The sequence below is a fragment of the Dermacentor albipictus genome, chromosome 8, assembly GCF_038994185.2.
Source record: "Dermacentor albipictus isolate Rhodes 1998 colony chromosome 8, USDA_Dalb.pri_finalv2, whole genome shotgun sequence".
Taxonomy (NCBI): Eukaryota; Metazoa; Arthropoda; class Arachnida; order Ixodida; family Ixodidae; genus Dermacentor; species Dermacentor albipictus.
In genome coordinates this window covers 31980075-32005541 of record NC_091828.1, presented here as the reverse complement: position 1 = coordinate 32005541, position 25467 = coordinate 31980075, and the positions used below count along the sequence as shown (strand labels likewise).

At 46.1% G+C, this 25467-nt stretch overlaps 1 protein-coding gene across 1 annotated transcript in view; it reads right to left on the bottom strand.

Moving 5' to 3' along the window:
• The window catches only part of LOC135912824 (guanylate cyclase 32E-like), a 265613-nt gene that overhangs the window by 59791 nt on the left and 180355 nt on the right, over window positions 1-25467 (bottom strand). Inside the window, exons 9-11 of the mRNA XM_065445365.1 lie at window positions 23628-23763; window positions 14949-15091; window positions 6801-6900 (exon numbers count right to left, since the gene is read on the bottom strand). Coding sequence (XP_065301437.1) covers window positions 6801-6900; window positions 14949-15091; window positions 23628-23763 — 379 coding nt within the window. The remainder of the gene's footprint in view (window positions 1-6800; window positions 6901-14948; window positions 15092-23627; window positions 23764-25467) is intronic.

Sequence of the window (25467 nt, the reverse complement as noted above, 5' to 3'; positions counted from 1 at the left end):
GCCGTAGCATTATCTGCTCTCTTTATTTTTTTTTTCAACCAACATGCTGGCGTATTTTTTTAAGAACATATTTGACAGTGCGGCATTGTAGGCGTGGAAACGATTAACAGCGTTACTTTTTATTTTCTGATATCGCAGGCAGTTTTCTTCAGAGCTTAAAAAAAGCCCTCGTAAGAGAAAACTTCCTCAAGACAACTTTGCTGTTTTCTACCAGGCTCTTTGTGTTTTCGACATTTTACTCGTGCAATAAAATGGTTCAACCCCACTCGTTAGCTAAGTGCGCTACAAAAAGAAATGTAACGCAAGATGTTTGCGAGCAATATCTTGTTGATAACATTTTAGATGACACAAGATATCTATCACATTGGAAAAACTAAAATACCTGTTGTACGAAAATCAATAACATGCGCATGCATAAACGGAAGATGTAGAGAAAACACGCTGCATATAACCTTAATATGTTACTGGCAGGAAGAAATCAAAAGCAGAATTGAACTTTAGATGAGCAGGTAGCTGCAAGAAAATAGAAGTTGCATGTGCCTAACTTGTTTCGTAATATAGCATTAATAGATATTGAAGGGACCGCATAGTATAGAGACGCTTCAGAACTTATGTTGTAACTGCGAGAAGAAAAAAAAATATCTTCAAAATCTCGTGTTTCATGACAGCGTCTGTAATGAGATCGAATTAAGACAACCAGGTCCTATCATTCGATGATTATCTACCGACATTAGCATGACGTCCTTACATCACGGTAACCTGTAGCTTATTGAGGCATTACAATCTATTGCTGCTGCGTACAAGTTTGCAACGTCGCCTATGATTCATCGACACACAACCGCAAGCCTTTTCTTTGTTGCTCCGATAAACCATACAGTATCAACGGAGCTAACATACCGTGCAGCCTTGGCTATAAAATTCACCACACAATGACCACCTCTATCGCAGTTGTAGAGCTACGCGCATATACACACGGTACGTGAGAACCGCAGATGTCGCCTTAGCACAACAATTGAAGCTTCAGCTCGGGTGCTCCTATCTAGTGTAGGGGTTCAAGGTACGGACTCCGGGATGAAAAACAAAACTTGGGAGGGATTTATTCTACATTATATACAGGGAGGTGAGCGACAAGTAACACTCGTACAGACATTACGGGCCGGCAGCAACTCGGACGCTGCGGCCCGCGGCAAGAAGTTCGAGAGAGGTGAATCAGGGAAGCAGGGAATGTCCCAGAATGCTCAGGTCTCTCTGGAAGGCTTCTTATAAACCCTTCGAGCACTGCAAGTCACGTCATGTTTGACCAATGGGAGAGTCCACTCCGATGACGCCACTTTCAGCCAATGGTAGGCGCCCGTGTCGCGGTGTCGCACCTGGCGGCTCTCTGTGGTCTTGCCTCGCAGACTGGCAATGCACTTCTAACGAGGAGAAGGGGAGGGCTGCTCATGCTCCATTGTCGGATGCCCACCTGCTAATCCCGGCGGCGCACGAACTTGTTGGCACGTGAACTTGTTGCCTTAAACTTGTTTGCTCGGCCGCTCCTCTGGAATGCGCTTTCCTGCTTCTGCATTCCTCAATTAGCTGTGCTGCAATCCGATGTGGTCTGGGGAACTCGAAGTAATCGCAGGAAACAGCGCCATATCTAACAGCTCGTCCTCGCCCCGGTAGTTCTGAATGGCCGGTGAACTCAATTCGCTGGCCATGAGGAACGCTGAAAGAAGCTGCAGGGTACTGGGGTCGAGCCTCGTTTGACAACCCTCGGGATCCTGGGCCCTGGAGAACATACGTCAAACAAACCAAACAACACAGCGCTGCACCACGCGTAAGCGCAGGCTCTTCACCCCTGACTCGCCAGGCTATTACTGAGTCAAAATCAACCCTGATCTTTTAGTTCCCCAATTTTGACAAAACAGTTCCAACCACCCTTCCAAACAGCTATCCATTTCTCCTCGATTGCCCACAAGACCAGACTATTATTGTTGTTGCAAAACAAAAGGGTCGTTGACGATGCAAACAACAAATGAAAATAGCCGAACATAACTTAAGTGGCCTAACTACACGAACAGCATGTTTCCAATCTGTCGCAGTGGCGTACCTATCGCACGTATTGGTGCCACTGAACAATCTGGTCAACCTCACAAGTACGTAATCACAAGCGCACTAGCCTTGTGGTCACTAAACAAAACGCGTACTTGCGTTGTAGGCAAACTTTGCATTCACGCTTACTCACGTTTCTTCCCTGAAAGTCCTACAGGACACGTGACATAAACGAACAATTAAACTTGCGGGACTTACACACTCCGCAGAACTCTTAAAATAATGCGTCTTTTAATAATTCGATCCACGCATACTCATAATAGAAGTCAGAATACGGCTGCCCTCCACACACACTAGCAACCCAGTCATAAAGTCTGCTTCCTTCCGTCCACACAGGACACGCGCTATTGGAACTAAGAACGCTTCTCCGTGCAACTCATGCACTCACTGAAAATCTACGCGCTTAACCTTCGAAAATTCAAAACTTAAAAAGAAAGAAGGTTAAATAACACACACGCGCGTTACGATAGGCCTCTCTACAGTAACCTTGACCCTCAGGTTACTCACACACACAAAAAAAGCCTATCTACTTATTAATGAGCACCTCGCGAGACTACATGTTTACATAAACCTCATCTTTCAAATCACGGAGCTTCTCAAACGAAAACACAAACAAAGCTCAAACCTTACACCTTGAAAGAAATCCTAGTCTGAAATCGCGAAAACTTTCCGATGCTCAAAAATAAAACAAAACACTTCATTTCTACGGAAGGGCTCTTCGCCTTCCTTTCCATACACTTATGTCTGACTCATACTCTGAGCCGTCCTCGCGGTGGTCGCGGCTTGAAAGCTACTCTGGCTGCAGAGAGACAACAAAAGGGCTGACTAACTATCAGCTCCCCCAAGACGTTACGGTCTCCTGCCAATTTGCGTCCTCGCGCCCCGCTTTCAACACAAACTCGATTGACCGCGTCGCTACTCCCCACCTGGTCTCGTCCTGCCACCTTGCGTTTCTTCGAACTGCACGCTGAGCTATAAAAAGAACTACGGAACGACGAGGAGCTTAACTGCCCCGTGCCCTTTGTCCGCGTCCGCGCAGAACATTCTTCGCGGTCCCCCTTTGACCGGTGGCTCGACCATTTTGGATGCGTCAACATCGTCCTAGACGACCGCACCTTTCTCCTCGCGCCCTGCCCTTCTGGGTTTCTGGCCATCCTTGGCGGCGCTACATTAATTACCGACTTTCGGTCTTTACCGCGCTTCTTTGTACGGCGCTTTCTCTTTGCACTCGTTTTTATGTCGCCTCGTGCCTCGTGCTGGCCGGTACACATTTCGTCGGCCCGGATCGGTCTCTTACCCGCACAGTCTGAGTGATTTACATTTAAATCTACCCTCACTTTGCCTCGACTGGCGGACAGCCCAACCGACTCTGGAACAATGCAGCAGGCTTTACTCGAGTTAGACAACTCGCACTCTTGCGAACTGCCCTCTACTACATTGCCCAGCTCACGCTGTGCATCGGCACACAGCCCGTCGGTATCGATCGCTGTCTCACGCGCACAGTCCGAATGATTAACTGAATCATCCCTATCTAGGCTATCTAGACTGGCGGAGAGCCGCACCGATCCCTGAACAATGCAGTTGTTCTCTCGTGAGCTACGGAGCTCGCCACCCCGAGAGTATTCTCAACTGCATCGTCCAGCTCGCACTTCACTTCTGCACGCACATCTGGCTCTACATGGGTGCTCGCTTCTGTCTGGTCAGAAGTACCCTTTTCTTCGCTAGCAACTTCGCTAACATCACCAGCGACGCACACACGCGGTAACTGTGCCAATTTGTTCGCAGCTGGCCTAGCTGTCTCTACAGTCATCTGTTGGCACAGCACCTCGTCGCTCTCACTGCGGCCTTTAACGGCCTCTGTTGCCACTAAGGCATCGTTAGCAGCTAGCCTTTTCCCTTCACTTATTAATCGGCAGTCAATCTCACAGGCACTACTCTTTTCGTCGGCTTCTGGCGAAAATCCGCTAGACACTTGCTCATTCTTTCGCTCTGTACTTCCAACAGAATTCTCAGACAGCCGTTGTCTCTGTGCCAATAACTGATCACAATACTGTATCTCTTTGATCAGTGCTGCCTTCTCTCTCTCATACTTTTCCTCTCGCTCAAGCTTACGTTGATTCTCACGTTCGCGTGCCTTCTCACGTTCGTGACGCTGACACCTAAGAGTAAGTTCTTGAAGCTCCTGCTTCCGTTCATTCTCGCGTTCTTCACGCTGACGCTCACTCCTAAGCTCACGACGCTCTCGCAAACGTACACGACGCACACGCTCCCGTGGCTCCTGTATCACCTCCCAAGCAAGCGCAATGCTTTTGTCATCATTGCCACTATCATTAATCGCCTTTATGATAGCTGGCGTTTCCATCCGTTCGTCCGCCTCAACTCCCAAATCGTCGCACACCAACAACAAGTCTAACCTCGTCAACCTTCTAAGATCCATGGCAGCTGCCCCGACAGGTGGTTAAAACTGTTTTCCTTAATTAATTTGTGCAAACACACAATGCAACAAACTCCCGATTCCCAGAACTATCAAAATTGAACCCACAACCTTTGAGTCTGGCGAATCATAAGGAAAAAAAACCACGCGCTCACTTACGGTTGCAGCACCCTGCCATCCGGTTCGTTCGTCCGCTGTTTCCGGTTCCTCCGGACTCCCTGGGTCGAAGGCTCGCTCCTTCTTCGCTACTCCCAGTTTCTTCGGACCTCTTTCGACGAAGGCTCTCTCTTCTTCGCTCTTCCCGGTTCCTTAGGATCTCTCTCGACGAAGGTTCATCCGTAGCGCTGCCACCAGCTGATGCATTCGGAGGCGATCCTACCGCTGCCAACCAGATGTAGGGGTTGAGGGACGGACTCCGGGATGAAAAACAAAACTTGGGAGGGATTTATTCTACATTATATACAGGGAGGTGAGCGACAAGTAACACTCGTACAGACATTACGGGCCGGCAGCAACTCGGACGCTGCGGCCCGCGGCAAGAAGTTCGAGAGAGGTGAATCAGGGAAGCAGGGAATGTCCCAGAATGCTCAGGTCTCTCTGGAAGGCTTCTTATAAACCCTTCGAGCACTGCAAGTCACGTCATGTTTGACCAATGGGAGAGTCCACTCCGATGACGCCACTTTCAGCCAATGGTAGGCGCCCGTGTCGCGGTGTCGCACCTGGCGGCTCTCTGTGGTCTTGCCTCGCAGACTGGCAATGCACTTCTAACGAGGAGAAGGGGAGGGCTGCTCATGCTCCATTGTCGGATGCCCACCTGCTAATCCCGGCGGCGCACGAACTTGTTGGCACGTGAACTTGTTGCCTTAAACTTGGTTGCTCGGCCGATCCTCTGGAATGCGCTTTCCTGCTTCTGCATTCCTCAATTAGCTGTGCTGCAATCCGATGTGGTCTGGGGAACTCGACGTAATCGCAGGAAACAGCGCCATATCTAACACTAGATACATGTAAAAGGGGAATTCGTTTTTCTCGGCAACCACTGCACCAAATTTGACGAGGTCTGTTGCATTTAAAAGAAAAACTTAATATCTAGTGACTGCTGGTTTGAATTCTTGAGTTAGGTTGTCAATTATTTATTAAAAATTGGCAAGAATCGAAAATTTTTAAAAAACAAAACTATCAAGTTTACAACTCCGTAACTGAACAACGAAAAATAATAATGCTATTCTATGAATTTTATTTTATTTTATTTTATTTATTTAGAACATACTGCAGGCCTACAGTAGGCCCAAGCAGGAGGGGCGAATACATAATATATGCAAAAAGAACAGGATTAGCAAAATTGAAAAATGTTAAATAGAAGTTGTGACACAAAATACAGCAATAAATACAGGGCTCAGATGCAAAATACAAAAAGTAAACGTAGAAATAAATGGCTCTCAAATTGCATCTACTAGCACATTTAAAGCGGACACATTTGATATGTTACACATGAATATAAAGAAATATAGTAATATGTAAATACCACTTTTGCAGAACCCTTGTAACCAACGTAACAAATTCACGTAAGATGTAAAATGTCATATCGGATTTTTCTCCTTTCAATGGCCTAATGGATGCCGTTTACAGAACCGCGATATCTTCTCTTGATGCAGAACTATGAATTTGAAAACTATTTGTAAAGATTTTAATATCGTTTTTACAAGATTCACGTCCTAAATCAAAATTCCACTTCCAACAGTCATAGAATTTAACTTTCTCTCTCAAATGCAACAAATTTCATTAAAATCGGTCCAGGGATTATCTCACAAAAACGATTTTTTTTGCGTTTTACATGTATTTGAATAGGCCGCGTCGGAGTTGGGCCCGAGCTAAAGCTTCCTCTTAAACCCGTACAAACAAGCCTGGTGAAGCCCGCGACAGCGGGCTTCACTGCGGAACCTTACTCGTTTTTTTTCGGCCTGTGAGCTCACCTGTGCCAGTTGTACTGGCGAGGACATACCTCTCTACACTACCGAAAGATAATTTTTTTTATCTTTGCAACGCTATGCCATCCGCGAAAAAAAAAAGACCGAAACCCACTGAATAGCGTACTGCCGTTGCATTAAACATACAAATATATGTCTCGATTTTTTGACACACTGCGCTCGGTTCCCCATAATAAATTTTGGAGCAATGCTATCATCGAAAGTGCACAGCATGTCACCTCCCAAGGGGACTCTCACGGCGACAGGACTGGGAGAGCTTGTCTATATGTGTGTAGCTGAAAACTCACCTTGCTTCGAGGTGCACTTATCGTTTTTGAATCCACACTTGGGCTCTCCAACGGGTGGAGCCCCGCCTAACCATGCAATCGGCTTGTCAGGTCGGAATACCTGCGCGACAAAAAACAACAACACAAAGGGTGGTTTCATGTTTCTTAGCTTAGGCAATGAGATGGTATCTAATACAGTTTAGCATGACATAAAGTCTATATATATTGTGACTTCCTTAGATTCTTATTCTAATCCTTAGGTTTCCAGTGAGCTACATCCTGGTTTACTTTATTGTAGTTGCTGAAAATCCAAACTTCGTGTCATTTCAAACGCTGAGAAAATTATGAGTTTTTTTTATTGCAGAACATTTGATGGTTTGAAACCCCGCAGCGTCACAGCCGTTCACGAAGCATGCCACTTTATGAGGTGATCTACGAAATTTTATGAACGTCCGGTAGAAACTACGTTGGCCCGACGGGGCGCTGCGTCAACGATCTGGCGAGAAAACGTGCACTTAACGTCAAGAATAAGGACAGCACACACTTAACCCCACAAAGCCCAATATATCATTTGTGACTGACTTCATGTGGATGTGAGCCACGCTTTGAGGAGATACGGATCTTAGGAAAGAGCAAAAACAAACTAGCTCGCGGAATACTGTAAGCGTTTTTTCATCAGGAAGAAAGGCAGCAATTGTGTAAGCGATACATAAGGAAACTTGTTTGATTCAGAAATGCGTTATCTGGAAATTGTTTGAAAGTTAGTTTTAAAAGAGATGCGAGAACACGTAGGTTACGCATGGGCTATGAAAGTCACAATTTCGCCCGAAAGGCGAAGCATCGATTGCGATAGGAAATTAGCAGACAGCTACACAATGTAAGGACAAACGCTTTATCGGCCGTATAATCTTGTAAGCATCCGCTTACCAACTAAATTAACAAGCATGGTATCATCGCGCACAGGCAGACATGAACACATCCCTTTCGATCACCGCGGACACTGGCTCTCGAAACGCTGGCGTGAGGGAGCGCGGCAGCAACAGCGAGGGAATTGACCTTCGTGCTGGCTATCATTTAGAGTTGTTTAAAGGCGAGAACACAGCAGACGCAAAGCCATGAGCCGTCGGCCCACCTAGACTGTGCCCCTAAAGCAGATCGCTTTCAAGATAAAGTGCGCGCGACTGCTCGCGGCCGCCAAATTGCTGCCGAAGTAAGCACGAGCCCCTACTTCCCCTCTTCCCGGTTCCGTGCGCGCGACGGAAGACGGCGCGCTCCTTCCCCGCTTTCCTCCATTGAGCGCGCCAGAATGAGCCCGCGATCGTCGATTCCGCTTGCGCTCGCTCGCGAAATGCGCACTTGCAGCCCTGAAAGTTCCCTTGACATGGCGTCATTGCTTTCTCTAAGATGACGGGCGAACACCGCTGCTGGCGGCTCAGGTCCTAGGCCCGAGGCTGGAAGAATCCCATCGAATCACGTGTACGCCGGGCTACGCGAGACTGAAGGGGAATGAAAGGGCGAATGCTTTAGCTAAAGCGCTAACCAACCGATCGGGTCAGAACCAATCGACCCAAGAAGCGCCGCTCTTTACCTTCGTGCCCCTACCATCCAATTACGCCGAACACCTCGAGATCCGGCGGCTCAGTCGCCGGATTTATCCTCCTCCTGACAAAAAGCTGAGCACTGAAGAGGCAGTAGCTCTCAGACTTATACAAACACATTTCCAAACCTGCACCGATACAGCAAAATGTAGCCACTAACATATCGCAGCATATACGCCGGGTGCGGAAACACACGCCCTACACTCTTCGACATATCGTGGGGGTGCGGGGGCAAACCTCAACACTTCGAGACGCCTAGCACGTCATTTGAGCGGTGGGAGGTACAGCTGAACCCTGGCGGGCCTAGGAGCGCTCGTCCAGCAAGTTTGTCGAGCAGCCATGGCCAGTGGACACCTGGAATGAGGACATCACCCACTCGAGCCCCAGAGCAACGTTCTCGATGGTTGAAATAAATGTTTATCTCTCTCTCTGTCGAAGAGGAAGGCACTGCTTCCATCGCTCTTATACTGCACAGAAGATTCTAGAGTGGGCAACGCAGCAGCAATACAGGCCAGATGTTCAAACGTTGTCTCTTCTTCATGCAGCTTTTCACCGTCTTGGCAGCTTTCCTGGAGTGTACTACGAAGGCCTTCTTGGATGCATCACCGCTCGCATGTCATCACGCCCTGATGTTCCCGCATGCGCGCGATGACTGCCCTATCTCCGCCCTGGAAGATAGTCATGGTCTGTTCACCGCTAGATTCGACAAGATACTGACCTCTGCCATCGGTGACGTCAGCCTGGATGGTGTACTAATGCGAGTCACGACGCCGGCTCCGTTCAGTATAAAAGCCACACCGCAGCTTCATCGCTTCAGTGGGCAAGGCAGCAGCAATACAGGCCAGATGTTCAAACGTTGTCTCTTCTTCATGCAGGTATGTTACCTTAAGGACGCTTATTGTATTCGATCTGACAACCGCTTCTTATTGCTGATGCCTTGCCCACACGAACGTCTTTCTGCATATATTTCTGTATGTGCTGATCTTGTTTACTGTATGAGCAGCCTCCTACTGAGTGGCGATATTGAAACAAACCCGGGCCCTACAAAACGCTCCGCCACTCAAACAGATGAGTCTGGCTCTATGATAACCGAAATGTTCGCTCAGCTTCTTGCAGGGCAAAATAAGATAACAAAAGATATAGCCGACATGCGAAAATCTATCGACGCTCGATTTGAGGCAATTGAAAAACGCATAGTTGATCTTGAGCAGCAGGCGCCCACGGTTAGCACAGCCCACTACGATAACCTACAGAGCCAAATTCAGAAAATGTCATCCACTATTAACACACTTTCGTCCCAAAACAATGATTTGGAAAATCGCTCGCGTCGCAACAACCTTATTCTTTATGGTCTGACAGAATCTGAGCATGACACTAATGAATCGCTGCAATCGCAAGTTAAGAACTTTTTTACTGACGTACTAAAGCTTGATTTTCCTCAAATTGAGCGATTGCATAGGCTTGGTAGACCTAGAGGTGGGAGACCTCGCCCTACCATTATGAAGCTCCTAGATTTTCGCGAAAAGATTAGTGCTCTAAAGAACGGCTATAAGCTGAAAGGGTCTCAGTGGCGATTATCTGAAGATTTTTCTTCAAACGTACGATCCATCCGTAAAAAACTATGGGACGCTACAGCAGAATTCCGTAACAATGGTTCAGTGGTACACCTCAGGTACGACCATGCGTTTCTTGATAATCAGCTCTACAATTGGGATGTTTCCAACTCTCTTGTAAAAGTTCCTGACCGCACCACTCACCATCATTTACCGCTCTCCCAGGGGAAGAATCCTTGACTTAACAATGACAAGTACGATAAACTTTGTATATTAAATCTTAATGCAAGAAGCCTATCTAACAAATATTCAAGCTTTTCCTCTTTGGTGGCATCACATTCCCCGCATGTTATCGGTGTTACTGAGACCTGGTTGCATAGCGACATCCTTGACTGCGAGGTAACTCCCCCAGGATATAACGTCATAAGAGTAGACAGGAATGCGGGCAGAGGCGGAGGCGTTGCCTTGTTTTTGCGCTCTGATCTACAGTTTTCTGTACTACAATCCCCACTTTAAATCGAGACGGTCTGGTGTAAGGTGCACATTGGTAAAACAAATGTAATCATTGGTGTGTTTTATCGACCTCCCAGACATACCTCAAACGAAATAATGATCTTTAACGCGTTCATCCGAGAGCACGGTTTTGGCTCCTCAAATTTAATCTGCATGGGGGACTTCAATGTACCTAACGTTTCGTGGGCTTCATTATCGATAACTGGTGATAACGTCCCTCTTTATAGAGAGTTGCTTGAATTTACACTATCCCTTGGATTGAAACAAATTGTATCTAACCCTACTAGAGAGTCCTCCATACTAGATTTGATTTTCCTAAGTGCACCGCTCCTTACGAGTGGCTTTGAGTGTGAGATTACGGACGGTATTTCCGATCACAAAGCTGTTATTACTACTATTAATCTTTCAGTTTCAAGGCGCCACTATGAATATACCAGTTTTTACGATTATAATCATGCAGATGATACGTCCATACTTGATACATTAAGCATTTCATTCGACAGATTCTCCCAGTTATGCACTACCAGTGATATCAATGCTATAGTATCCCATTTTGAAAACATTGTCCATACTTGCATAGCTAGAGCTCTATGTGCCATTGAAAACAAAAAAAGAAAAATCTAGACCTTCCTTGGATGACAAGGGAAATACTGCATTTGAAGCGTCGAGTAGCCAGAGCACGTCGGAAGCGCCACATGAATGCCGAAACAAATGTCCAGTTCCGCTTTATGAAGGAAGAACTCCGTCAAAAAACGGACGCAGCTAAGAACTTTTATTATCAGTTCACTCTACCTAACTTAGTTAAAAATAACCCACGAAAATTTTGGAGCTCAATTTCGCCAATAAAGAACACCACCCAGACATTTCTATTAGATGATTCCGCAGTAAGTGATCCTGGACCTATTGCTAAAGAATTCAATGAATATTTTCAGTCTGTATTCACACAGGACAATGGCGTAATTCCTCCCTACTCCACGACAACTAACATGTCCCGTGCAATTAACAATGTTACAATATGTAAGCAAGGAGTCCTGAACCTTATTTTAAATCTTGACACCAAAAAAGGCTGCAGTCCAGACAATGTCCACAATGTGTTCCTTCATCGTTATGCGTTCTGGACGTGTCAATACCTCACATTGATTTTTGAGAAATCTGTATCCACTTGTACAGTTCCTTGTTCATGGAAACGGGGTAGAGTCATTCCATTGTTCAAATCTGGGCAGAAACAATCTCTACTAAATTATAGACCCATTTCGTTAACTTCTCATGCATGCAAACTCCTTGAACACATAATTTATAAACACATTATCACTTTTCTCGAGTCTAATAATATTTTATGCAGCGCTCAGCATGGATTTCGTAGTGGTTTTAGCACAGTGACTCAATTAACTGAATTTACACATGACATCGCTTCTGCTCTTGATTTAGGTCATCAATTAGATGCACTCTTCATTGATTTCTCCAAAGCATTTGATACTGTACCACATCCTAAACTATTACATAAACTAAGCTCTATCCTTAATAACCCTCTTCTCGTTGACTGGATCGGTAGTTTTCTTTATGATCGTTCACAGTATGTTTCTTTTAATTAATTCAACTCTCCTGACGCATCAGTATTTTCCGGTGTGCCCCAAGGTTCTATTTTAGGGCCATTGCTTTTTTTGCTTTACATTAACGACATTCCAAGCTCTGTTTCAGTAAAAATTCGGCTTTACGCTGACGACTGCGTTCTCTACAATATCATTTCTTCACCTAACGATCAGAACATTCTGAATCAATCTTTTATAAGTTTTTGTGAATGGTGCGAACTCTGGCAAATGAACAATAACTTCAAGAAAACAGTCGCCATGTCCTTTCACAAGCATGCTAATTGCTCATATTTCAACTACTCCTATAAATATACTTTTCTGCAGCGCGCATATGAATATAAGTATTTAGGCCTCCTTTTCACTCCAAGATTATCCTGGTCAGAACATATTCTAACAACTTGCAACAAAGGACTAAAAAAACTTGGTTATCTAACCCGAACTCTACGTGCTGCCCCCAAAGAAACTAAACTCATTACATACAAAACACTTGTAAGACCTATTCTTGAATATGCGTCTACCATATGGAACCCTTACAAAATTTCGGACATCCACAAAATTGAATCTGTTCAGAAAAAGGCGGTTCGTTTCATATATACCGCCGTTATGATAGAATGTTTTCACCGTCATCTCATCTGAATATGCTTGGTTTAACCCCTCTTTCCCACCGTCGTCAAAATAATTCTCTGAAACTTCTATACTCTCTATTTTACTCTCCACATTATGCTTCCCCTAACACATATCTGGCCCGTGCAAAGCCCCTAATCACGAGAAACAGCAATGACTTAAACTTATCCGTCTTTTTTGCTCGCACCAACACTTTTAAATATAGTTTTTTTCCTCGGACAATTGAACTCTGGAATGACCTGCCTGGTTCCATCCGTTCTTTACCACATAGAGAATTTGGGGATGCCATTGAATGCTCCCCTTAGTCATGTTACTCACGTATGCTTCTTCTGTATAGTGATTTTCTTTCTCGCATTTGTATTCACCCACTCCTGCAATAGCCATTCTGGGCTGCAGTATTTGTAAATAAATAAATAAAATAAAATAAAAAAAAATTTAGCTTCAATAACCAGTTTACTTAGGTCACTAGCGCTTCACGGTTGCCCAAATTAATGCAGAATATTGTCAGCTTGATAATAATGACACTTATAAGCGTCGATACGCTGGCTGTGTAAGCCATCATCTCACATTTATCGTGTCTTTTTCAATGAGTGTGCAGTCGGTTTGTCGGTGCCAAGACGTTATGTGAAGCGTGTATATATGAAATGCACGTATGCATTACCTCATTCCCATTCATTCACTGAGGCGAGTTCTTTTTCACCTGCAAGCTTCATAGATATGTAGCCTCTTGTTCCCGGCACGACTGCTCGTTTAGGCATCCTAATCTAAGATTTAGATGACTGAAAGTCACAGCGTGCCGTTTTAATTCTACATTAGTGCACGCGGAGTAGAACAATATCATAACGTGTGCGGGCACCACTGGCCCCTATCATCTGAGGTGCTACAGGTGGTGGAAACGCTTATGCCGCTCGCCTAACGGAGCGAGAGGCCGCAGCAGATACGGTATCTGGTATACGCAGGGTGTCTGTCGTGTTTTGCGCAAATCATGTGTTCTGTAAACCCCTGGCTCCGGCGCACCGAAATTTCGGGCCGAGGTTGCGTTTCGCCGTGGGTGCCTCTTAATACAAAACTGAAACAAGAATAGGTGTATTCTATAGTTTGTGGAAGCGCGTTAGTGATTAAAAAAATCAAAAACAAAGTGAAGTATCCTTAGGGTTCAGAAGAGTAGGTCTGCGCAAACGAGCAATATCTTGGAACTTGAGTCTAAAAAATAAAGCCTCCAACTCAGTGAAAGTGTAGTCATATATTTATTCAATTATACGATGCCCTGCCGTGGTGTATTCGCGCCGCTGCTGTTGGTGCCGCCGCCGCCGCCAAGCTGTCACGGTATCGACATGCATGCGCGGCTCAAGTATGGAGGGTCAGAAGATGTCCAGAGACGCGAGATTCGCTTGACTGCAAAACTGGTGAGAAAGGTAGCGCGAAGCGAAATGACAACTCAACGACGGCACGCACAAGCACGAGCACTGCTTACAACTCAGATTTATTATGGTAAAACACGAAAATAGGTAGCCACAAAGAAAAAACGAGAAAAACCAACAGGCCTGTTATCAAAAGAATAACACAGGCAAAGAAACGCTAAAGAATAGCGCTATCCCCTTATGCGTGCGCCGGCGCTTTCCACTGAGCTCAGTGCCTACTCCGATACGGTCAGTTACGACTCGCTCACGCGTAGTCCGTACTCACGTGTCATCAGCTCAACCGCTACGAAAATGGGAGTGCGGTGGTCGCTGGGTCCGTGCAATGTTGCAGCATCTTCAAATGCGGGTGAACCCTTGCATGCGCCGCAATGTTGTGCAAGGAAGCCACGTTTCCCGTTGCGGATGTTGTTCGTGTTACCGCAGGCGGCCACCGAGACATCTGTCCGTTTTGTCTAACGCGCGCCACACGGCAGAGGTATTCGATATGCAAATTATCACATATGCTGTCGAATCTGATTATTCTGTCTCCCACGAGCACGCTCACCGAGCGAGTGGCTCACATACCTCGTAACTTCTCTCATGCCGTTTTGGCCGCTCGCGCGCGAGGACAGTGTGGCATACTGGGGACCGGTCCTTCGCGCCGTTCGAAACGGAGCATAACCGAAAATCGCAAACCCCGGCCGCGTCGTACCCACAGTGCCGTCACACCCTGGCTAAATGGTCGTTCTTTATTTTTTATTTTTTTTGCCGCCACTAATGCGAACGCGTGCGCGCAATTTCTTTTTTTCTCTCTCTCTACCTGATGCACGGACCAATGCATAAGGCGACAATCTGCGGGCACACAGGATGACGAGTCGACGCGCATACGTACGGGCAGCGAGCTGGCGTTTTCGGCGAGCGTGAACCTCCCCACGGGCGTCAGGTGGTCGTCGCCGGGCAGCGAGAAGCCGAGCACCGTGTAGTTGCCCTCGGCGTCGCCGTTCTCGTCCACGCGGATGTCGAAGCCCAGAGCGCCTGGACAACGCGCACAGTAGCAAGCAAGGCTGTCAATGGGAATGCACACGTGAATAAGAATAACCCGCCGTGGTTGCTCAGTGGCTACACTCTAAACGTTGTTACACGCTTACGGGTGTTTTAAGGGTGTTTTTTGTCACGCGGTAGCACCCTTACCGTCAGAGCCCTAAAAAAAATTTATAGAGGGCAACAGCGGAGCTCTGACGAGACGTGCGATGACAAAAGACGTAGATGAAAACTATGTGATCATTCTGACAGCCTTGGGCGCACAGAAATATGCGACAAGAGAATTTCAGAAGGAGAAATAGGAAACTCTCCTGCCGGATGTTTATATGCGCCCAAGGCTGTCAGAATGATTAAATAGTTTTCAACTACGTCTTTTGTTATCGCACGTCTCGTTAAAGCTCCGCTGTCGCCCTCTATAAATGTGTGTAAGGCCCTAACGTAAGGGTGTTACAGTGTGGCAAGAAAACAGCCTTAAGGGTGTAAAAATGTTTCGAGTGTATAGAGTTGGGCTGCTGAGCACGAGGTGGCAGGATCGAATCCCGGCCATGGCGGCCGCATTTCGATGGAGGCGAAATGCGAAAACACCCGTGTTCTTAGATTTAGGTGCACGTTAAAGAACCCGAAATGGTCGAAATTTCCGGAGTCCTCCAATACGGCGTGCCTCATAATCAAAAAGTGGTTTTGGTACGTAAAACCCCACAATTCTTTTAGCGAATTAGGATAGGCGTGGTGTATAATGCAAACAGGCGATTTTACCATCGTTTGGGGTCGCAAATTTGAAAAGTAGTTTAGATGGATGAAAACGGTGATTAGACAACGCTGGCAACTTAAACTTGAAAAAGAACAGCGTGGCACCCTTCAATAACGGGAACGGTGAAACATCAAATGGAAACAGGAAACCACTGCCGTTTGAGAGCAGGTGCAGATAAACAAAAAAATAAACAATATGGCAAGGTAGTTCAAAGAAGGCTTCTTGCACAAGAAAATACAAGTGCAAAAGTGTGTTTTAGCTAATGCCGACAGTGCAACGATGTATGCAACATACGAGGGGGTACCCAAAACTAACCAGAATATTTTTTAAAAAGCTGGGCATTTATTTATTTATTTATTTATTTATTACAAAACAAACTTATCACCCTCATTGTACTCTCCATTACACTTAAAGGCTCCTGAACCACTCCTAGGGCTTGGTGTAATAACATAGTCCGCGGGTAGCATACGCTGCTGCGAACATCTCGGCCTAGTTTTGCTGTGGTACGCGGTGCGCGGAGCTCTCAATCGGATCGCGAAGTTCCCCCCCCCTCTCTCAAACGCTCTCTCTTCAACAGAAGGCCGTGTCCTCACTCTCTTCTAGAGGCACTTTGTCGTCATCGGACGCAATATTTCGTCGTTCCCTTAGACGGCTGCTATTGGCCGATAGCCGACGTGAAACTGCGGTCGGCTACACTCTAAGAACAGTTTACACCCTTTGGCTTGCCCCTTCTGCCACACAAAAATAATCGTCACCTGCCTTGATGCGTTTCCTTTCTTTATCGGTGCAAGCCCGGAACTTTCCAGTGACGAACGGCACGCGCGTTATCAGAAGAGGCACTCCAAAGGGTGTAAACTGTTCTATGCTGATAACGCGCGTGCCGTTCGTTACTGGAAAGTTCCGGGCTCGCAGCGATAAAGAAAGGAAACGCATCAAGGCAGATGACGATTATTTTTGTATGGCAGAAGGGGCAAGCCAAAGGGTGTAAACTGTTCTTAGAGTGTACATGGCGCAGATATACCGGGGCCGCCGCCGGGTGCCGGCACGAGTCCACTGGCTAAGGGCACTGCGGCTCGCTGTGATCAACCGCGTTTGGCTTATGTTTAGCGCGTCGTAAGCACCAAAGGCGGAAGTCGTGACATCTACGTTAACATCCAAAATGACAACTGCGCGCCATGGTGACATTTAGAAGGCGCAGAGTTGTGGGCACGCCCCATTGCGCTGTAGCCTTCACAGTGCAAGGCATCGAAGAAGGAACGGGAGCACAGCGGAGGCTGTGCTTGAAGGCCAATAACTCCGCTTCTGGACAGGTATTCTGTAAGAGTCCACCTAGTGGAGATGTACATTTCGTCTGCTGCTGAAGTGCATGATTGGCTGTGGCACCTCACTGTTGCGGACGCGCGCACCAGCTCAGCCAATCAGAACTTCAACAGCAGACGAAATGGACATGTCCACTAGGTGGACTCTTAAAGAATACCTCTCCTGCTAAATGCATTGAATTACTATTTGTACGGCAAAGAATTTCTGAAGTAGCCTTTTTTAACTTCAAATGCCGTTCTCCACTTCGACAAAAAGTGGTTCAAGGTCCCTTCAAACATTTGTCCAATCGGCGATTAAACTTTTCAAAACATTCTTCAAACTGGTCTGTTTTGATGGACTAATAGCTCCTCCCTTGTTTTTTTCTTTTTTTTCACCCCTTCTACGCCTTGAAATCACAGTCATTTCATGCCCTTCTTCATTCGAGGAAAAGAAAACAAAAGTCGCACGGAGTGAGTTCAAGTGAGTCAGATCCGTGTGCACCTGACCTCGCTCGTTGCGACTTCTTTTTGTCTCCTTGAATTAAGAACATAAGAGGACTGCGATTTCACGACGTAGATGAGGTGAGTGAAAAAAAGAGAGAGGAGTTATTAGTACATCAACACAGACGAGTTTGAAAAACGTTTCGAAGTATGGAATCGCAGAGTGGACAAATGTATTAAGCGTAATGGACAGTACTTTGAAGGTGATAAGTTTGTTCTGTAATAAAAAATAAAATAAAATAAATAAATAAATAAATAAGTTAAAGAAATAATTCCGGTTACCTTTGGGCACCCCCTCGAACATGGTTTCAGGTGAGTGCATAATTTGAGAGACACTACGTGCACACAGAAGTAGCGTAAAGAACAGAATACTGAAACCGCAAGACGAAAGGCCGATTGTGGCTTCACAACAACGAAATGGAAAACAAGTAGCACGAATAGAGTGGTAACGTTGGGACGTTCAAAAGTTTAGGTTTACTGAATCATTTCCCTCTTTTTTTTTTCTTCTTATATCGTATTCTTGTGCCCAACCCTGAAGTGTCCCTGAATAGGGATGATGTATTTGGACACAAATTGCTTTACGAACGTTGCCAGAGAGCTTGCAAACGCATTTTTATGCCAAAAATTTAGCATTTGAGAGGTTCCGGCACCTCGAGAAACGCATTGCTCGAAACGAGGTACAGAGGCGCATCGAATCAATACTGTCGATGAAAAATTAGATCTGTTCTCTGGGGTCAAAAGGCGGCAGCCATATCCCACAAACACCATCACCATAGCAATCGAAACTCAACATTCAAAAAGCGCCGTAGAAATTCTAAGTTTTTCATTTTCCCCTTCCCCTCTACTCGGTAGCAAACCGGAGATATCCTCTTCAAACCTCTGTTTTTCCTTGCGTATTCATCTCTCGCACTCTTTGGCACTCACGTACGTGCGACGCCAGCAGATGATTCACGGTTTCAGGTGCTGCTAGACGAGAGGTGACGAGAAGCGCCTGCCTGTACCGCTCTGTCGGGATGGAACGGAAAAAACGGACAAACAAAACAACAACAAAACAGATATTTTTGAAGGGAAGGAAAGTGCATTCGAAACGTTATTTATTATCTGTTTCGGAGTGAAGCTGACATGTTTTTCATTGGTTTTCAGTTCTCAGGCAATGCCGGCAATCTTAAGGTACCGACGTCAGGCAACGTCAGCGGTAGTACGTATCTGTATCTGAGGGGTCCGCATGAAGGCGTATCTCAGGCGGGCACCGTGCGAGCGATATAGTCGGTCGAGCGCTGCACAATTCTAAGCCTGCCGCTGAGTGCGCTAGCAGGTCGGCAACGTAGCAGAACCCAGGGCTTCCTCGCTGAGGAGCTTATCGTTTCGTTTTCTACGGGTACAACGCTTTGTTACCGAAGTTTTATTGTTCGTTCGAGGGCTGCTTCTGAGAGCATGCTCAGTGCTTTGACACAAGGCTCTGAGCACGATCTAAGAATCCATAATCCACTTATTGAGAAAATGAATACTGTTTTTCGCGTTGCTTCATATTTTTTTACATGCGAAGCGAAACCGTTGTTAACCGTTACAGATCATTCTTTTTTTCGTTGCAGCCCAGAACCGCAACGGAACTTTCTTCCAGTGAGAGGAAAGTAAAACCAGAACGAAAAAATATTTCGTTCCGACGCCCTGGCCTCTACAGAACGGCCTTGAGGAAAGGTTAACGCCGAGTGCTCATTTCTCTCTCGTTGGCAAACTGGAACCGATGAGACCTTTTCTAACCACTTTTCCTAGTTGTATACAGCAAACATACTCCAATGGAAAGACAGTGTACATTGGAGTCGGCTTGCCCAACGTGGAAAAATTTACCCTGCAGGTTCTGTTCCCCATATAACTGGCACACACATGCCACGGACACATAAATGTCATCAACTTTACAAAAAATAATATAAAAAGTAAAGTGAAAGGTCAGAACTATATGCCAGACCAGAGAGGCCGGTTGGAGTGCAACCTTTCCATCGAGAAGTCAACGAAGTAGAGCAAGATTTTCATCAACGCTGCGACACAATTGGAGCACAGTACCTTATTTTGCTCACGTTAGACGTCGAAAACTATTCGCATTTCAAGAATCGGTTATTGGACGAGTATTTATACGTAGCTTAAGGGTCGACGAACGTCAGACTAATTGGCAAATACCCTCGCACATTTTTCGGTGCGAAACCTTTGTAGTTCAATGCCCATTTTATTGCGCCATCATGCCTTGAGCCGTATCACCGCGCGCAAAGAGAAGTTGTCGATAGCTTTGTTTGCCCTGAGAGGTAGGGCAGTTTACCGAGGCCATCGGTCGAGCGAGATAAATTAGTAACGTGCTTCGTTGCGAGTAACGAAGGGCAGTCGCAGCTAGTCGCAGGCTGTGTCGCTGCATGGCTGACTCTGCCTTTAGTGAAGGGCGCTGGAAGAAAGCAGTGGAGAGCAGGAAAGCGCCCAGTACTTGTGCTAGAGCGAATATGTTTCAGTCAGAAATCTCGGCGTGTCAACCGCGGCGGTAGCTTACACTGACTTTGGCGTCGCGCTACGAAGCTCGAGGTCGGGGTTTCAATCTCGGCCGCGGCGGCCGCCTTTTGATTGCGGAAAAATTGCACAAACGCTCGCGCACTTAGATTTAAATTTGCGCGTAAAACAACGCCAGGCAGTCAAAATTAATCAGGGGGCTCCCGCTATACGGCGTGCCTCATATTCCGATCGTGGTTATGCCGCATGAAGCCCTACATTTGTTTTTCTCTCGGCGTGTCAGCACGACTTTGTCAGTGGTGGTCTGCATAGATTAAACAATCGCTGCAGTCTTTATGTGTGAATCTCGTAACTACAAATTTGTTAGCCACGCTAAACGAAACGCCCACTTCCCTTTCGTCCTCAACTACGCACAGTTTTGGGCCATTATGTGTGATACAGACCGTTAAGCCGCTCATCTCTCAAACGTGCTGCATAGGCAGCGTGATGCACTAAGCATACAAGCAATTTCGCGGCTCTCTGGGGTGATTGGCCACTGGTCTCTACCCATGAAAAATGTGGGAGCATTAACACCATCACCAAAGATGGGGGCGACGATGAGTGGTAAGCACCATTTACGCGGTCTTTGACGTGCGCGGTGATGGTGCCCAGATTTTCCCAACTGAACAACAGCCAAGTCGTCAAAAGCTCATAAAGACCAGTGCACTGACAGCGCAGGATTCGCCAAAAACGCTCCTTTAACGGAGTACTTGTCAGTTGCAGGTGCGCGTGTCACTTCTGGTATTATCTCAAAGCGGGCCGGCGGACAAATTACACGGAAATGTGACGACCGAAATCAGAGGCACCCAGGCAGAGAGGAATCCCTATATGCATAGGATTAGAAGAGAGAGAGCCATGGCGGGAAATAGTGCCAAACACTTGCTTAAGTTTTACTACTATGCTAACGAGATTAGGCAAAACCGAGTAGGTGGTCGCTTAAGTTCAGTTGTAACCACATTGGTTAAGTGAACGGTGAAAAGGTAGACGAACCCGGGCCACTACGGCGTCTTAAATGAATTTTAATGAAAACAAGACGTTTCGGCTCCTACACAGGAGCCTCGTTCACAGGTAAATGTTTCGTCTACCTGTGAATAAGACTCCCGTGTGGGAGCCGAAATGACTTGTATTCTTTAAAATGTACTTTGGTCGGCGTAGTGCCCCGGGTTTTGCTGACCCTTTCCCCATGTGCCATCCCGACCAGACGGCCTTCCGTCAAATACAAAATTTCCTTAGGTGAATGTTGACGCGGTCCAGCAGTTTCCACCTCCCCTTTTTACTCTTTAATGAAGTGCATTCAAAGACTGTATTTAACCCATTCCTTTCCCTCTAGGCTGTAATAACTAAGCTGATAGATCAGTAAGAGTCCGTACCATGAAACGCTACTCTGGGCCTTGACCACTTAGTGGTCGAGCGGCGAGACTCGGTTGGTCGTATTTAGGGACAGTTGTCCTAGGCCTTAACTTAGGAAACATAGTGGAAGACTAAGGCGCTGTTTACCTGTATGGTTTTTTATCAGTGTTCTTCTTGAAACTGCATCTGACTGTGTAAATATTTTCGCTGCAATTTATCTCCAAGTTTGTTGCATCCAACCTGCCTCCCGCTTCATCGACTCCTATTATTCCCTTGAAGAGACGTGATCACGTTCAAGGAGAAAGAAAAAACTTTACTCAGCCCTGGTTATTGCCATTGTGAACACTTGTTAATTATTGGCTGTTAATAATGTGATTGGGAAGGACAGAGGCAGGATTACGAAGGGAACACGCAGAACTTTCTTGATCTCATTTTCTGCGTGGTTTCGTCAAGGGTCCGAAACTAAAGCTTTGTAAGAGCTATTTTTATTATATTTATCTGTTATTTACGGTAGTTTTTCTATTGCAGCTTTGAGTGCCAAAGGGTACTCGTGTCCCATTCCAGAGAAAAAAAAACTGAACCATGCGACCAGGTCTAGACGTAATCGGGGAAGCTAAGTCAATCTTATTGTTTATTTTTGACCATTTTTCTGTAGATAAACAAAGAAAGAAAGATGCAAATTGCGTTTATATCTGTTCTATTTGCATTCGCCAAGAGTCGCGTCATTCAGCAACGCAAACGGCATAATTTGTTCAAATGCACAGAACGTCCAGGATCATTTCTACGCCAAGCATAAGGCTAAGATCACGATGCAGGAACCATGCATTTTGATGCATACGCGTCAGGTGCTTTGCGCGCTCATCTATTGCCCAGCTGAGAACTCACCGTGCAGACGCGAAGGTGTCGCTGTTAGATCTCTTTGCGTGTCAGTACACGGAATTTTCGCCAGTAGGCTTCCACATAGTTTCAGCAATCTCTTTTAGCTTTTATATATAAAACTTGCAATGAAAGATGAAATGAATAGTTATGCTAAATCAAACCTCCGTCTGCATCCTTTCTTCTACGCCTTTTATTTTAAGCGGTATCTGTTATACGACCTCATACAGCGACAAGATATGTGAAAGCTGTAAGGTGACCGCGCGTTGGGAAGATAAGCTGTTGACGCCCGCAACAGTTCGCGAAAGAACAGGAAAAATGCATCGAGCTGTGACGCTGCATCTTTGTTGCTCGCGTACAGCAACGAATGTATGCGCGCATTTTGGCGATAACATAATTCAATAAGCTCAGCGCTTCAGAGCGTCTGGCCACCTCGTGCAGCGAGGTTAGAATGCTTAATAAATATCCCCTGGCCACCGAGATTGACTTGGAGTCCGCCAATAAGGTTTCATTGGGACTTTACGGGACCCTACAGAGGAACACGAGGTCAGTTTTCCTTCGTGGCACGTTTCTGTAAGACCTAACTTATTTGATAGTGCAAGGCCACTAATCAACAAAATAAGAAATGCTTTCTTTAAATCTCATACCGGAACTGCTGGGCCAGTACGTTCGAAGTATCTTCGCATGTTTGAGGCCATTTTTGTTCAGAAAAAAATTCTCAAAGGTGGTTGAGCGATTCGTCCCCTTATAATAATCTTTCGCGCATCTTTTCATATCAGTGGACGGTTCAGTGGACGGTTCAGTGGACGGTCTCAAGCACAAGCTATCTAGCTATGATGACGTGACGAGGAGCTAGAGCAAAAACTTGAACTACGTGTCTCATATCTGCGTCTTTTCTCCCTTTTCTATGGCTACGCCCACGATAGTTGTGACGTTTGCGGTAGTCCGGAAGTGTAATTTACCAATAGTTTTAAATATCCTCGCTGGTGCGTCTCTCTCTAGAATTAATCAATCAGGCCAGCTTAACGACCCCGAAGCTGCGAGCACAGTCCGTCGGCTTTTGTTGATGTGGCGCGCTCTTCAAGAAGGGATCATCGTGACGTGAAGGGAACTGATTGCGGGTTCGTGTCGACAGCTACCGGTGTCGGCTGCTGCCACTTCATCGCGCGGTCGCATCTTCTCGTGGCCTTTGAGCCAACGCTACGCATGCTTCGGTCGCCCTTACTTCGGTAGAGGCTGCCTCGTATCTTCAGCCCGACTGCGGTGCCGTTGGTGAGCGAGCCGTTCTCGCGCAGCACCTGGGTTGCGGCCCGGGCCCACAGCATCACGGCGTCGTACGTCAGGCCTGCGTATATCGGGACCTGCCAGTGGTAAAGAAGCGAAGGCGAGGTTAGCGAAGGAGACATCCAAGCAAGCTATCGCGCGTATCATTGCCGGCACGCCTCCCTGGTTCGGAGAGCACTGCGGAAGTTAGTGGAAACGTTTCTGAAAAAAAAAGGCCTTACGACTGAAGATTCAGTAGCGGCTACACCGAACCCACTCCTATAGTTGAATTAGGGAGGCGCCAAGACAGCGGAGCTGTAAGCTTATACGCCTCTATTGGCATAAAGCGCATAGCCGTTACGCATGACAAAATTGCGACGACGATAAAATGGGATCTGAAAATAACTTGCTTTTAGATGTGTTTAAATAAATTCTCGAGATCTTTCAACACAAGCTTCTGCTTATCTTACTCATTTGTCCCTGCCATTATTCGCGCATTTTATTTCTCTTCACGACGGCTGTCCTGCTACAGATATATATATATATATATATATATATATATATATATATATATATATATATATATATATATATATATATATATAAACGAGAAGAAAGGGGGTTAACCGAGGGACCCGATAATTATTAGTCATATAATGAGAAGCCAACAAACACTGACACCAAGTACAACATAGGGGAAATTGCATGTGCTTAATAAATGAAATAAAGTAATGATAAATTAATGGAAATTAAAGTGGATGAAAAAACAACTTGCCGCAGGTGGGAACCGAACCCACAACCTTCGCATGTCGCGTGCGATGCTCTACCAATTGAGCTACCGCGGCGGCGTTTCCCCATCCACTTTCTTGGGTATTTATGTGTACTAGTAGAACCCTGGGAGTGTTAGCCAGCGCCCCCACTCCCACTCCCAGGGTTCTACTAGTACACATAAATACCCAAGAAAGTGGATGGGGAAACGCCGCCGCGGTAGCTCAATTGGTAGAGCATCGCACGCGACATGCGAAGGTTGTGGGTTCGGTTCCCACCTGCGGCAAGTTGTTTTTTCATCCACTTTAATTTCCATTAATTTATCATTACTTTATTTCATTTATTAAGCACATGCAATTTCCCCTATGTTGTACTTGGTGTCAGTGTTTGTTGGCTTCTCATTATATGAATATATATATATATATATATATATATATATATATGAATCAACAACTACCAACATTCAACAACAACAATCATTCGAAATTTTCCTTGGGCGCTTTCGCATTGCACAGCCTTAGTCTATGTAGAATGAATTCCCGTGACTGGTACCGCGCAGTTGAGTGATTTCGCGAGTGACAATCCTGACATAGAGCAACGTCGCCCTGGCCTCTGAGTGAAACAGAACGGTAATAGATCGCAGAAGCGAGCAGGTTGCGAGGCGCACCAAGGGTCCCCTGCCCTCGAGAGATTTCTTTTTTTTTTTCATATGTCTGCTGTCGGCAGTACTGCCTTCGTTTTTGGGCACGTTGACGCAAAAGGCATTACGATTCCTAAAACGCTCCGGTATGTTGGTGCCGCCTCTCTGCACAATATTGCAGAATGTCTGTGGTTTGTAGTGCAGTGAGAACAGTACAGAAGAACTGGCACACGAAGAAAATCGCGTAATGCAATATGAAACGGGCAGTTGTTACACGAAAATTACCGTCGTCCGGAGACGCCCCCATGCTACCAGGGTTTGGTCATTGCACGCTAGTGCGATGTCCACAACTGCGACAAACGCGATATCAATGGCGCCACGAAAACATCGAATG